A 12,050-nucleotide genomic window follows, 5' to 3' on the forward strand; every position below is an offset into this window, starting at 1 on the left:
TCCCCACTGCCTCTGATCTGGAGGACTCACTAAACAGAGAACATCCCTGGTCATCCCTACTGCCTCTGACCTGACGGACTCACTAAACAGAGAACATCCCTGGTCTTCCCCACTGCCTCTGACCTGACGGACTCACTAAACAGAGAACATCCCTGGTCTTCCCCACTGCCTCTGATCTGGAGGACTCACTAAACAGAGAACATCCCTGGTCATCCCTACTGCCTCTGACCTGACGGACTCACTAAACAGAGAACATCCCTGGTCATCCCTACTGCCTCTGACCTGACGGACTCACTAAACAGAGAACATCCCTGGTCGTCCCTACTGCCTCTGACCTGACGGACTCACTAAACAGAGAACATCCCTGGTCTTCCCTACTGCCTCTGATCTGACGGACTCACTAAACAGAGAACATCCCTGGTCTTCCCCACTGCCTCTGATCTGACGGACTCACTAAACAGAGAACATCCCTGGTCGTCCCCACTGCCTCTGACCTGACGGACTCACTAAACAGAGAACATCCCTGGTCTTCCCCACTGCCTCTGACCTGACGGACTCACTAAACAGAGAACATCCCTGGTCTTCCCCACTGCCTCTGACCTGACGGACTCACTAAACAGAGAACATCCCTGGTCGTCCCCACTGCCTCTGACCTGACGGACTCACTAAACAGAGAACATCCCTGGTCGTCCCTACTGCCTCTGATCTGGAGGACTCACTAAACAGAGAACATCCCTGGTCATCCCCACTGCCTCTGATCTGGAGGACTCACTAAACAGAGAACATCCCTGGTCATCCCTACTGCCTCTGATCTGGAGGACTCACTAAACAGAGAACATCCCTGGTCATCCCCACTGCCTCTGATCTGGAGGACTCACTAAACAGAGAACATCCCTGGTCATCCCCACTGCCTCTGACCTGACGGACTCACTAAACAGAGAACATCCCTGGTCATCCCTACTGCCTCTGACCTGACGGACTCACTAAACAGAGAACATCCCTGGTCATCCCTACTGCCTCTGATCTGGAGGACTCACTAAACAGAGAACATCCCTGGTCATCCCCACTGCCTCTGATCTGGAGGACTCACTAAACAGAGAACATCCCTGGTCTTCCCTACTGCCTCTGATCTGGAGGACTCACTACACAGAGAACATCCCTGGTCTTCCCTACTGCCTCTGATCTGGCGGACTCACTAAACAGAGAACATCCCTGGTCATCCCTACTGCCTCTGATCTGGAGGACTCACTAAACAGAGAACATCCCTGGTCTTCCCCACTGCCTCTGATCTGGAGGACTCACTAAACAGAGAACATCCCTGGTCATCCCTACTGCCTCTGATCTGGAGGACTCACTAAACAGAGAACATCCCTGGTCGTCCCTACTGCCTCTGACCTGACGGACTCACTAAACAGAGAACATCCCTGGTCTTCCCTACTGCCTCTGATCTGGAGGACTCACTAAACAGAGAACATCCCTGGTCTTCCCTACTGCCTCTGACCTGACGGACTCACTACACAGAGAACATCCCTGGTCATCCCTACTGCCTCTGACCTGACGGACTCACTAAACAGAGAACATCCCTGGTCTTCCCTACTGCCTCTGATCTGGTGGACTCACTACACAGAGAACATCCCTGGTCATCCCCACTGCCTCTGACCTGACGGACTCACTAAACAGAGAACATCCCTGGTCATCCCTACTGCCTCTGATCTGACGGACTCACTAAACAGAGAACATCCCTGGTCTTCCCTACTGCCTCTGATCTGACGGACTCACTAAACAGAGAACATCCCTGGTCGTCCCCACTGCCTCTGACCTGACGGACTCACTAAACAGAGAACATCCCTGGTCTTCCCCACTGCCTCTGATCTGGAGGACTCACTAAACAGAGAACATCCCTGGTCTTCCCTACTGCCTCTGACCTGACGGACTCACTAAACAGAGAACATCCCTGGTCTTCCCCACTGCCTCTGACCTGACGGACTCACTAAACAGAGAACATCCCTGGTCTTCCCCACTGCCTCTGATCTGGAGGACTCACTAAACTGAGAACATCCCTGGTCATCCCTACTGCCTCTGACCTGACGGACTCACTAAACAGAGAACATCCCTGGTCTTCCCCACTGCCTCTGACCTGACGGACTCACTAAACAGAGAACATCCCTGGTCTTCCCCACTGCCTCTGATCTGGAGGACTCACTAAACAGAGAACATCCCTGGTCATCCCTACTGCCTCTGACCTGACGGACTCACTAAACAGAGAACATCCCTGGTCATCCCTACTGCCTCTGACCTGACGGACTCACTAAACAGAGAACATCCCTGGTCGTCCCTACTGCCTCTGACCTGACGGACTCACTAAACAGAGAACATCCCTGGTCTTCCCTACTGCCTCTGATCTGACGGACTCACTAAACAGAGAACATCCCTGGTCTTCCCCACTGCCTCTGATCTGACGGACTCACTAAACAGAGAACATCCCTGGTCGTCCCCACTGCCTCTGACCTGACGGACTCACTAAACAGAGAACATCCCTGGTCTTCCCCACTGCCTCTGACCTGACGGACTCACTAAACAGAGAACATCCCTGGTCGTCCCCACTGCCTCTGACCTGACGGACTCACTAAACAGAGAACATCCCTGGTCGTCCCTACTGCCTCTGATCTGGAGGACTCACTAAACAGAGAACATCCCTGGTCATCCCTACTGCCTCTGATCTGGAGGACTCACTAAACAGAGAACATCCCTGGTCATCCCCACTGCCTCTGATCTGGAGGACTCACTAAACAGAGAACATCCCTGGTCATCCCCACTGCCTCTGACCTGACGGACTCACTAAACAGAGAACATCCCTGGTCATCCCTACTGCCTCTGATCTGGAGGACTCACTAAACAGAGAACATCCCTGGTCATCCCCACTGCCTCTGATCTGGAGGACTCACTAAACAGAGAACATCCCTGGTCATCCCTACTGCCTCTGACCTGACGGACTCACTAAACAGAGAACATCCCTGGTCATCCCTACTGCCTCTGACCTGACGGACTCACTAAACAGAGAACATCCCTGGTCTTCCCCACTGCCTCTGATCTGGAGGACTCACTAAACAGAGAACATCCCTGGTCTTCCCTACTGCCTCTGATCTGGAGGACTCACTAAACAGAGAACATCCCTGGTCTTCCCTACTGCCTCTGACCTGACGGACTCACTAAACAGAGAACATCCCTGGTCTTCCCCACTGCCTCTGATCTGGCGGACTCACTAAACAGAGAACATCCCTGGTCATCCCTACTGCCTCTGACCTGACGGACTCACTAAACAGAGAACATCCCTGGTCTTCCCCACTGCCTCTGACCTGACGGACTCACTAAACAGAGAACATCCCTGGTCTTCCCCACTGCCTCTGATCTGGAGGACTCACTAAACAGAGAACATCCCTGGTCATCCCTACTGCCTCTGACCTGACGGACTCACTAAACAGAGAACATCCCTGGTCTTCCCCACTGCCTCTGACCTGACGGACTCACTAAACAGAGAACATCCCTGGTCTTCCCCACTGCCTCTGATCTGGAGGACTCACTAAACAGAGAACATCCCTGGTCTTCCCCACTGCCTCTGATCTGGAGGACTCACTAAACAGAGAACATCCCTGGTCTTCCCTACTGCCTCTGACCTGACGGACTCACTAAACAGAGAACATCCCTGGTCTTCCCCACTGCCTCTGATCTGGAGGACTCACTAAACAGAGAACATCCCTGGTCATCCCTACTGCCTCTGACCTGACGGACTCACTAAACAGAGAACATCCCTGGTCTTCCCCACTGCCTCTGACCTGACGGACTCACTAAACAGAGAACATCCCTGGTCTTCCCCACTGCCTCTGATCTGGAGGACTCACTAAACAGAGAACATCCCTGGTCATCCCTACTGCCTCTGACCTGACGGACTCACTAAACAGAGAACATCCCTGGTCTTCCCCACTGCCTCTGACCTGACGGACTCACTAAACAGAGAACATCCCTGGTCTTCCCTACTGCCTCTGATCTGGAGGACTCACTAAACAGAGAACATCCCTGGTCTTCCCTACTGCCTCTGATCTGGAGGACTCACTAAACAGAGAACATCCCTGGTCTTCCCTACTGCCTCTGACCTGACGGACTCACTAAACAGAGAACATCCCTGGTCTTCCCCACTGCCTCTGATCTGGCGGACTCACTAAACAGAGAACATCCCTGGTCATCCCTACTGCCTCTGACCTGACGGACTCACTAAACAGAGAACATCCCTGGTCTTCCCCACTGCCTCTGACCTGACGGACTCACTAAACAGAGAACATCCCTGGTCTTCCCCACTGCCTCTGACCTGACGGACTCACTAAACAGAGAACATCCCTGGTCTTCCCCACTGCCTCTGATCTGGAGGACTCACTAAACAGAGAACATCCCTGGTCTTCCCCACTGCCTCTGATCTGGAGGACTCACTAAACAGAGAACATCCCTGGTCTTCCCTACTGCCTCTGACCTGACGGACTCACTAAACAGAGAACATCCCTGGTCTTCCCCACTGCCTCTGATCTGGAGGACTCACTAAACAGAGAACATCCCTGGTCATCCCTACTGCCTCTGACCTGACGGACTCACTAAACAGAGAACATCCCTGGTCTTCCCCACTGCCTCTGACCTGACGGACTCACTAAACAGAGAACATCCCTGGTCTTCCCCACTGCCTCTGATCTGGAGGACTCACTAAACAGAGAACATCCCTGGTCATCCCTACTGCCTCTGACCTGACGGACTCACTAAACAGAGAACATCCCTGGTCTTCCCCACTGCCTCTGACCTGACGGACTCACTAAACAGAGAACATCCCTGGTCTTCCCCACTGCCTCTGATCTGGAGGACTCACTAAACAGAGAACATCCCTGGTCATCCCTACTGCCTCTGACCTGACGGACTCACTAAACAGAGAACATCCCTGGTCTTCCCCACTGCCTCTGACCTGACGGACTCACTAAACAGAGAACATCCCTGGTCTTCCCCACTGCCTCTGATCTGGAGGACTCACTAAACAGAGAACATCCCTGGTCATCCCTACTGCCTCTGACCTGACGGACTCACTAAACAGAGAACATCCCTGGTCATCCCTACTGCCTCTGACCTGACGGACTCACTAAACAGAGAACATCCCTGGTCGTCCCTACTGCCTCTGACCTGACGGACTCACTAAACAGAGAACATCCCTGGTCTTCCCTACTGCCTCTGATCTGACGGACTCACTAAACAGAGAACATCCCTGGTCTTCCCCACTGCCTCTGATCTGACGGACTCACTAAACAGAGAACATCCCTGGTCGTCCCCACTGCCTCTGACCTGACGGACTCACTAAACAGAGAACATCCCTGGTCTTCCCCACTGCCTCTGACCTGACGGACTCACTAAACAGAGAACATCCCTGGTCTTCCCCACTGCCTCTGACCTGACGGACTCACTAAACAGAGAACATCCCTGGTCGTCCCCACTGCCTCTGACCTGACGGACTCACTAAACAGAGAACATCCCTGGTCGTCCCTACTGCCTCTGATCTGGAGGACTCACTAAACAGAGAACATCCCTGGTCATCCCTACTGCCTCTGATCTGGAGGACTCACTAAACAGAGAACATCCCTGGTCATCCCCACTGCCTCTGATCTGGAGGACTCACTAAACAGAGAACATCCCTGGTCATCCCCACTGCCTCTGACCTGACGGACTCACTAAACAGAGAACATCCCTGGTCATCCCTACTGCCTCTGACCTGACGGACTCACTAAACAGAGAACATCCCTGGTCATCCCTACTGCCTCTGATCTGGAGGACTCACTAAACAGAGAACATCCCTGGTCATCCCCACTGCCTCTGATCTGGAGGACTCACTAAACAGAGAACATCCCTGGTCTTCCCTACTGCCTCTGATCTGGAGGACTCACTACACAGAGAACATCCCTGGTCTTCCCTACTGCCTCTGATCTGGCGGACTCACTAAACAGAGAACATCCCTGGTCATCCCTACTGCCTCTGATCTGGAGGACTCACTAAACAGAGAACATCCCTGGTCTTCCCCACTGCCTCTGATCTGGAGGACTCACTAAACAGAGAACATCCCTGGTCATCCCTACTGCCTCTGATCTGGAGGACTCACTAAACAGAGAACATCCCTGGTCGTCCCTACTGCCTCTGACCTGACGGACTCACTAAACAGAGAACATCCCTGGTCTTCCCTACTGCCTCTGATCTGGAGGACTCACTAAACAGAGAACATCCCTGGTCTTCCCTACTGTCTCTGACCTGACGGACTCACTACACAGAGAACATCCCTGGTCATCCCTACTGCCTCTGACCTGACGGACTCACTAAACAGAGAACATCCCTGGTCTTCCCTACTGCCTCTGATCTGGTGGACTCACTACACAGAGAACATCCCTGGTCATCCCCACTGCCTCTGACCTGACGGACTCACTAAACAGAGAACATCCCTGGTCATCCCTACTGCCTCTGATCTGACGGACTCACTAAACAGAGAACATCCCTGGTCTTCCCCACTGCCTCTGATCTGACGGACTCACTAAACAGAGAACATCCCTGGTCGTCCCCACTGCCTCTGACCTGACGGACTCACTAAACAGAGAACATCCCTGGTCTTCCCCACTGCCTCTGACCTGACGGACTCACTAAACAGAGAACATCCCTGGTCTTCCCTACTGCCTCTGACCTGACGGACTCACTAAACAGAGAACATCCCTGGTCATCCCTACTGCATCTGATCTGGAGGACTCACTAAACAGAGAACATCCCTGGTCATCCCTACTGCCTCTGACCTGACGGACTCACTAAACAGAGAACATCCCTGGTCATCCCTACTGCCTCTGATCTGGAGGACTCACTAAACAGAGAACATCCCTGGTCATCCCCACTGCCTCTGATCTGGAGGACTCACTAAACAGAGAACATCCCTGGTCATCCCTACTGCCTCTGATCTGGAGGACTCACTAAACAGAGAACATCCCTGGTCATCCCCACTGCCTCTGATCTGGAGGACTCACTAAACAGAGAACATCCCTGGTCATCCCTACTGCCTCTGATCTGGAGGACTCACTAAACAGAGAACATCCCTGGTCATCCCCACTGCCTCTGATCTGGAGGACTCACTAAACAGAGAACATCCCTGGTCATCCCTACTGCCTCTGATCTGGAGGACTCACTAAACAGAGAACATCCCTGGTCATCCCTACTGCCTCTGATCTGGAGGACTCACTAAACAGAGAACATCCCTGGTCATCCCTACTGCCTCTGATCTGGAGGACTCACTAAACAGAGAACATCCCTGGTCATCCCTACTGCCTCTGACCTGACGGACTCACTAAACAGAGAACATCCCTGGTCATCCCTACTGCCTCTGACCTGACGGACTCACTAAACAGAGAACATCCCTGGTCATCCCTACTGCCTCTGATCTGGAGGACTCACTAAACAGAGAACATCCCTGGTCATCCCTACTGCCTCTGACCTGACGGACTCACTAAACAGAGAACATCCCTGGTCATCCCTACTGCCTCTGATCTGGAGGACTCACTAAACAGAGAACATCCCTGGTCATCCCTACTGCCTCTGATCTGGAGGACTCACTAAACAGAGAACATCCCTGGTCATCCCTACTGCCTCTGATCTGGAGGACTCACTAAACAGAGAACATCCCTGGTCATCCCTACTGCCTCTGACCTGACGGACTCACTAAACAGAGAACATCCCTGGTCATCCCTACTGCCTCTGACCTGACGGACTCACTAAACAGAGAACATCCCTGGTCATCCCTACTGCCTCTGACCTGACGGACTCACTAAACAGAGAACATCCCTGGTCGTCCCTACTGCCTCTGATCTGGAGGACTCACTAAACAGAGAACACAATGTCGACACTGTATTTCTGATCAATTTGATGTTATTTTAATGGACAAAAAAAAGGGGTTTCTTTAAAAAAAACAAGGACATTTCTAAGTGACTTTTGAACGGTAGTGTGCATCATATTGAAAAAGGTATCAAACACTCAGGTTGACCAAACTAAACTATCCTGCTACCTACCTGTTCTCCCTCCAGACCCATAATCCTGGGGATGGACACATCTAGGAGACAGACTATCCTGCTACCTACCTGTTCTCCCTCCAGACCCATAATCCTGGGGATGGACACATCTAGGAGACAGACTATCCTGCTACCTACCTGTTCTCCTTCCAGACCCATGATCCTGGATGGACACATCTAGGAGACAGACTATCATGCTACCTACCTGTTCTCCCTCCAGACCCACGATCCTGGATGGACACATCTAGGAGACAGACTATCCTGCTACCTACCTGTTCTCCCTCCAGACCCATAATCCTCGGGATGGACGGACCACAGATGTCCACATCTAGGAGAGCAACCTGGAAAACACACACACACACACACACACACACACACACACACACGGAAGTTAGGGTGAGGAACGTGTTCTCTAGTCAACACACAGCAGAGTTAGTGTGTATCACTTAGCCAGTGTGCTAAAACGTTATCCAGCCGTCATACCCTCATCTGGCCACAGAGAGGCAGCACTGAGTCGAGCTACAGCAGTGGGGTGACAGGTAGCCTAGTGGTTAGAGCGTTGGACTAGTAACTGAAAGGTTGCGAGATCGAATCCCTGAGCTGACAAGGTAAAAATCCATTATCCTACATGTCCTGTAAAATAAAAGTTACATTTAAAAAAAAGTGAGCTTCCAGCCTGAGGCACTGTTCCATTTGTGACCACCAGGGGGAGACAAAAACACTGAGATCAGGTTCATACCAAAAGTGCAGACCTCTGACGTTGCTCTCCCTCTGAAGTAACAAACCTAGATAGAAGCTAAGGGGCATCACTCAGCCCTCCTCCCCTCCCCCTCCTCCCCCCTCAGCCTTCACCAGGTAGAGGCAGTGAGAGTGTCCCCCTGCTACACACCCTCAGCCTTCACCAGGTAGAGACAGTGAATGTGTTTCATTCAGCTTGGTATTTCATTGACGGTTGAATGAAAACCTGTGATATGATGTGTTTTAAATGGTACGACGTGGTCTGATCACACAGAGGAAGAAGAAGCATAGCGTCTGTCTGATCACACCAACTGTCGTCAGCTATCTGCGTGACCTTCTCACAAGAAGAGAGAGAGAACAGAGATAGAGAGGGGGAAGGCAGAGAGAGAGACCAAACAAACGAGTAGAGAACAGCAATAGAGAGGGGGAAGGCAGAGAGAGGGGGAGAGAGTGGGAAGGCAAAGAGAGGGGGAAGAGAGAGAGAGAGAGGGGGAAGAGAGAGAGAGAGAGACAGAGGGACGAGAGAGAGAAAGGGACGGGAGAGAGAGAGAGGGACGGGAGAGAGAGAGAGAGAGGGAGGACGAGAGAGAGAGAGAGGGAGGACGAGAGAGAGAGAGAGGGAGGACGAGAGAGAGAGAGAGAGAGAGAGGGAGGACGAGAGAGAGAGAGAGAGGGAGGACGAGAGAGAGAGAGAGGGAGGACGAGAGAGAGAGAGGGAGGACGAGAGAGAGAGAGGGAGGACGAGAGAGAGAGAGAGGGAGGACGAGAGAGAGAGAGGGGGAGGACGAGAGAGAGAGAGGGAGGACGAGAGAGAGGACGAGAGAGAGAAAAGGCAGAAAGAGGGGGAGAGAGGGGGAAGGTAGAGAGAGAGACCAAAGGAACGAGTGGAGAACAGAGAGGGAGAGAGATGTTGAAGTGTTACTTCTTTAGTGGCGTCACTAGCCAGTGCGTGGGCCAGATGTGCGCTGAACGTACTCTTCCCTACTCCTCCTTTCCCTGACAGGACCAAGATCTTATGTTTCACTGTTAACATCTTCTCTGCTATCTCCTCTATGGCTGCAGAGAGAGAGAGAGAGAGAGAGAGAGAGAGAGAGAGAGAGAGAGAGAGAGAGAGAGAGAGAGAGAGAGAGAGAGAGAGAGAGAGAGAGAGAGAGAGAGAGAGAGAGAGAGAGAGAGAGAGAGAGAGAGAGGGTGAGAGGGTGAGAGAGGGAGAGAGAGAGAGACAGGGTGAGTGAGGGTGAAAGAGGGAGAGAGAGAGAGAGATAAAGGCATTAAACACACATTGAAAACAAGGAGTTGCAGCAGACTAATCAGTAGTGCTGTTATTCACCAGATCAAGGTCAGGGTCTACAGAACAGAGACAGACTGACTGAGTCTTTACCTGGGTCTGGTGCTTTAGTGGCTCCAGAGGAACAGAGGTTCTGGTTGGGACAACCCTGACATGCTGACGTCTTCCCTGCCTGCTCACTGGCCGTACCGGGGCAGTCTGACAACCAATACAACCAATCAGTCAATACATCAAAACAACCACATGGCCAATCAGATAATATCACCAAATGTAAAAAATGAAATTAAAAAACTAAGTGCCCAAATTGAATATGTAAAAAATGCTTGCTTCTTTGTCCACTAATCTGCATGTGACTGTATAAATTAAAACAGAGATCCACTAAACAAAGATATTATAGTTTATTGGCCTGCTATGTTTTCGACAGGTCATGTGATACAGTTTATTTTTACATTTACATTTAAGTCATTTAGCAGAAGCTCTTATCCAGAGCGACTTACAAATTGGAAAGTTCATACATATTCATCCTGGTCCCCCCGTGGGAATTGAACCCTGGTCCCCCCGTGGGAATTGAACCCACAACCCTGGCGTTGCAAGTGCCATGCTCTACCAACTGAGCCACACGGGACCACACAGTTTATCCTAGAGAGTAGCCAGCCGATCCAACCCGACCACCTGCACTATGGTCAGACAGGCTTCCGGTGTAGATTTAAGACACCCATGTAGCCTGTACGAGGTATCAATCCCGGGATGGGAAATGCGTTGTAAATAATCCGATTTGTTCCCATTATCCCAACTATTAAAACTGAGAAGATTTGAACGATTACTTAAAAAATGAGCAAAACTGCTGTTTTTCGTCCTGAATGTTAGCTAGCTACAAGCAGCCATTATGAAAATGGCACATAAGCATTGACCAACAAATGAGCTGATTGGCTTACACTGCCATTATAAAAAGACTGCTAAATTGATCTGTCAAACTGGTTTGTAAACTCAGCTGGCTAGCTAACTGCGCCCTCTGTTGTCTTACGGGAAACCATTTTCACGGCACTTCCGACACCGAAATTAAGTTTTTCGTAGCAGGTTAGGATAATTAACGTAGGTTATGAGACCGAGATTAAAGGTTAGCGGCGAAAATCACTTTGTATCGAAGTGCGGTGAGAAAAAGTGTGTCCCTTGACTTATGACCGGCAGCTATGCTAACCGGCTAACAGCTAACTTTCAGACAAACTATTCTTCGTTAACGACGAAAACAAACTTGACATTCACGAACATCTAACAGTAACATTATAAGAGGCTAAAAAAACATACAATAAACGTGGTGTCTGGCGTGTTGTTCATAATAAACTTAAAACAAACTCACGCTGTGGCGCATCACTCGGAATGTCTGCCATGTTTACAGTGGCGCTGTGGATATTCGTCCGGACTGAAATCACGTCTCATCTCAAAAGGTTCCGCATACGCACAAGTAGACCGTTTTTGACCAGAACCTTTTGACTAAACCAGAGACTAAACTTATACAAATAGACACACTATAATAATTGCACAACAGCTAGCTAGCCTACGGGGTATTGCATTGTAGCCCGCGCTACTATAAAATAGGGGAGGATCGTCTAATTTATTTTTAAATATATATTTTTTTCTTTGGAGAGGGTTGTGTGTTTTTTCCCCCCTGGTTTACGTTCACTCTTTTTGCTGGTTTTACTACATATTCTTCCATCCTTGCCACATGTCCTCATCTACTTCCATTACATCTCTAATATATCAAGGTGTTTTGGGTTCTTCCCTTATCCACTACGCTTTTCCCCCCGCTGACTTTCGCAATACCAACAGGTCAATACAGACCACCAGTCTGTCTATCCTGCCCTCTATCCACCATTCATAGTGGTAGGTGGATTCGTTAGTCCAGATCTGCA

At 50.8% G+C, this 12,050-nt stretch overlaps 1 protein-coding gene across 1 annotated transcript in view; it reads right to left on the reverse strand.

Moving 5' to 3' along the window:
* The window catches only part of nubp1 (nucleotide binding protein 1 (MinD homolog, E. coli)), a 92,611-nt gene extending 80,977 nt beyond the window's left edge, over positions 1 to 11,634 (reverse strand). Inside the window, exons 1-4 of the mRNA XM_071390987.1 lie at positions 11,498 to 11,634; positions 10,234 to 10,338; positions 9,775 to 9,908; positions 8,387 to 8,455 (exon numbers count right to left, since the gene is read on the reverse strand). Of these exons, the coding sequence (XP_071247088.1) occupies positions 8,387 to 8,455; positions 9,775 to 9,908; positions 10,234 to 10,338; positions 11,498 to 11,528 (339 nt within the window). The 5' untranslated portion in view covers positions 11,529 to 11,634. The remainder of the gene's footprint in view (positions 1 to 8,386; positions 8,456 to 9,774; positions 9,909 to 10,233; positions 10,339 to 11,497) is intronic.
* Positions 11,635 to 12,050: the final 416 nt, after the last annotated feature.

This window comes from Salvelinus alpinus, chromosome 1 (assembly GCF_045679555.1).
Source record: "Salvelinus alpinus chromosome 1, SLU_Salpinus.1, whole genome shotgun sequence".
In the NCBI taxonomy this organism is placed as follows: domain Eukaryota; kingdom Metazoa; phylum Chordata; class Actinopteri; order Salmoniformes; family Salmonidae; genus Salvelinus; species Salvelinus alpinus.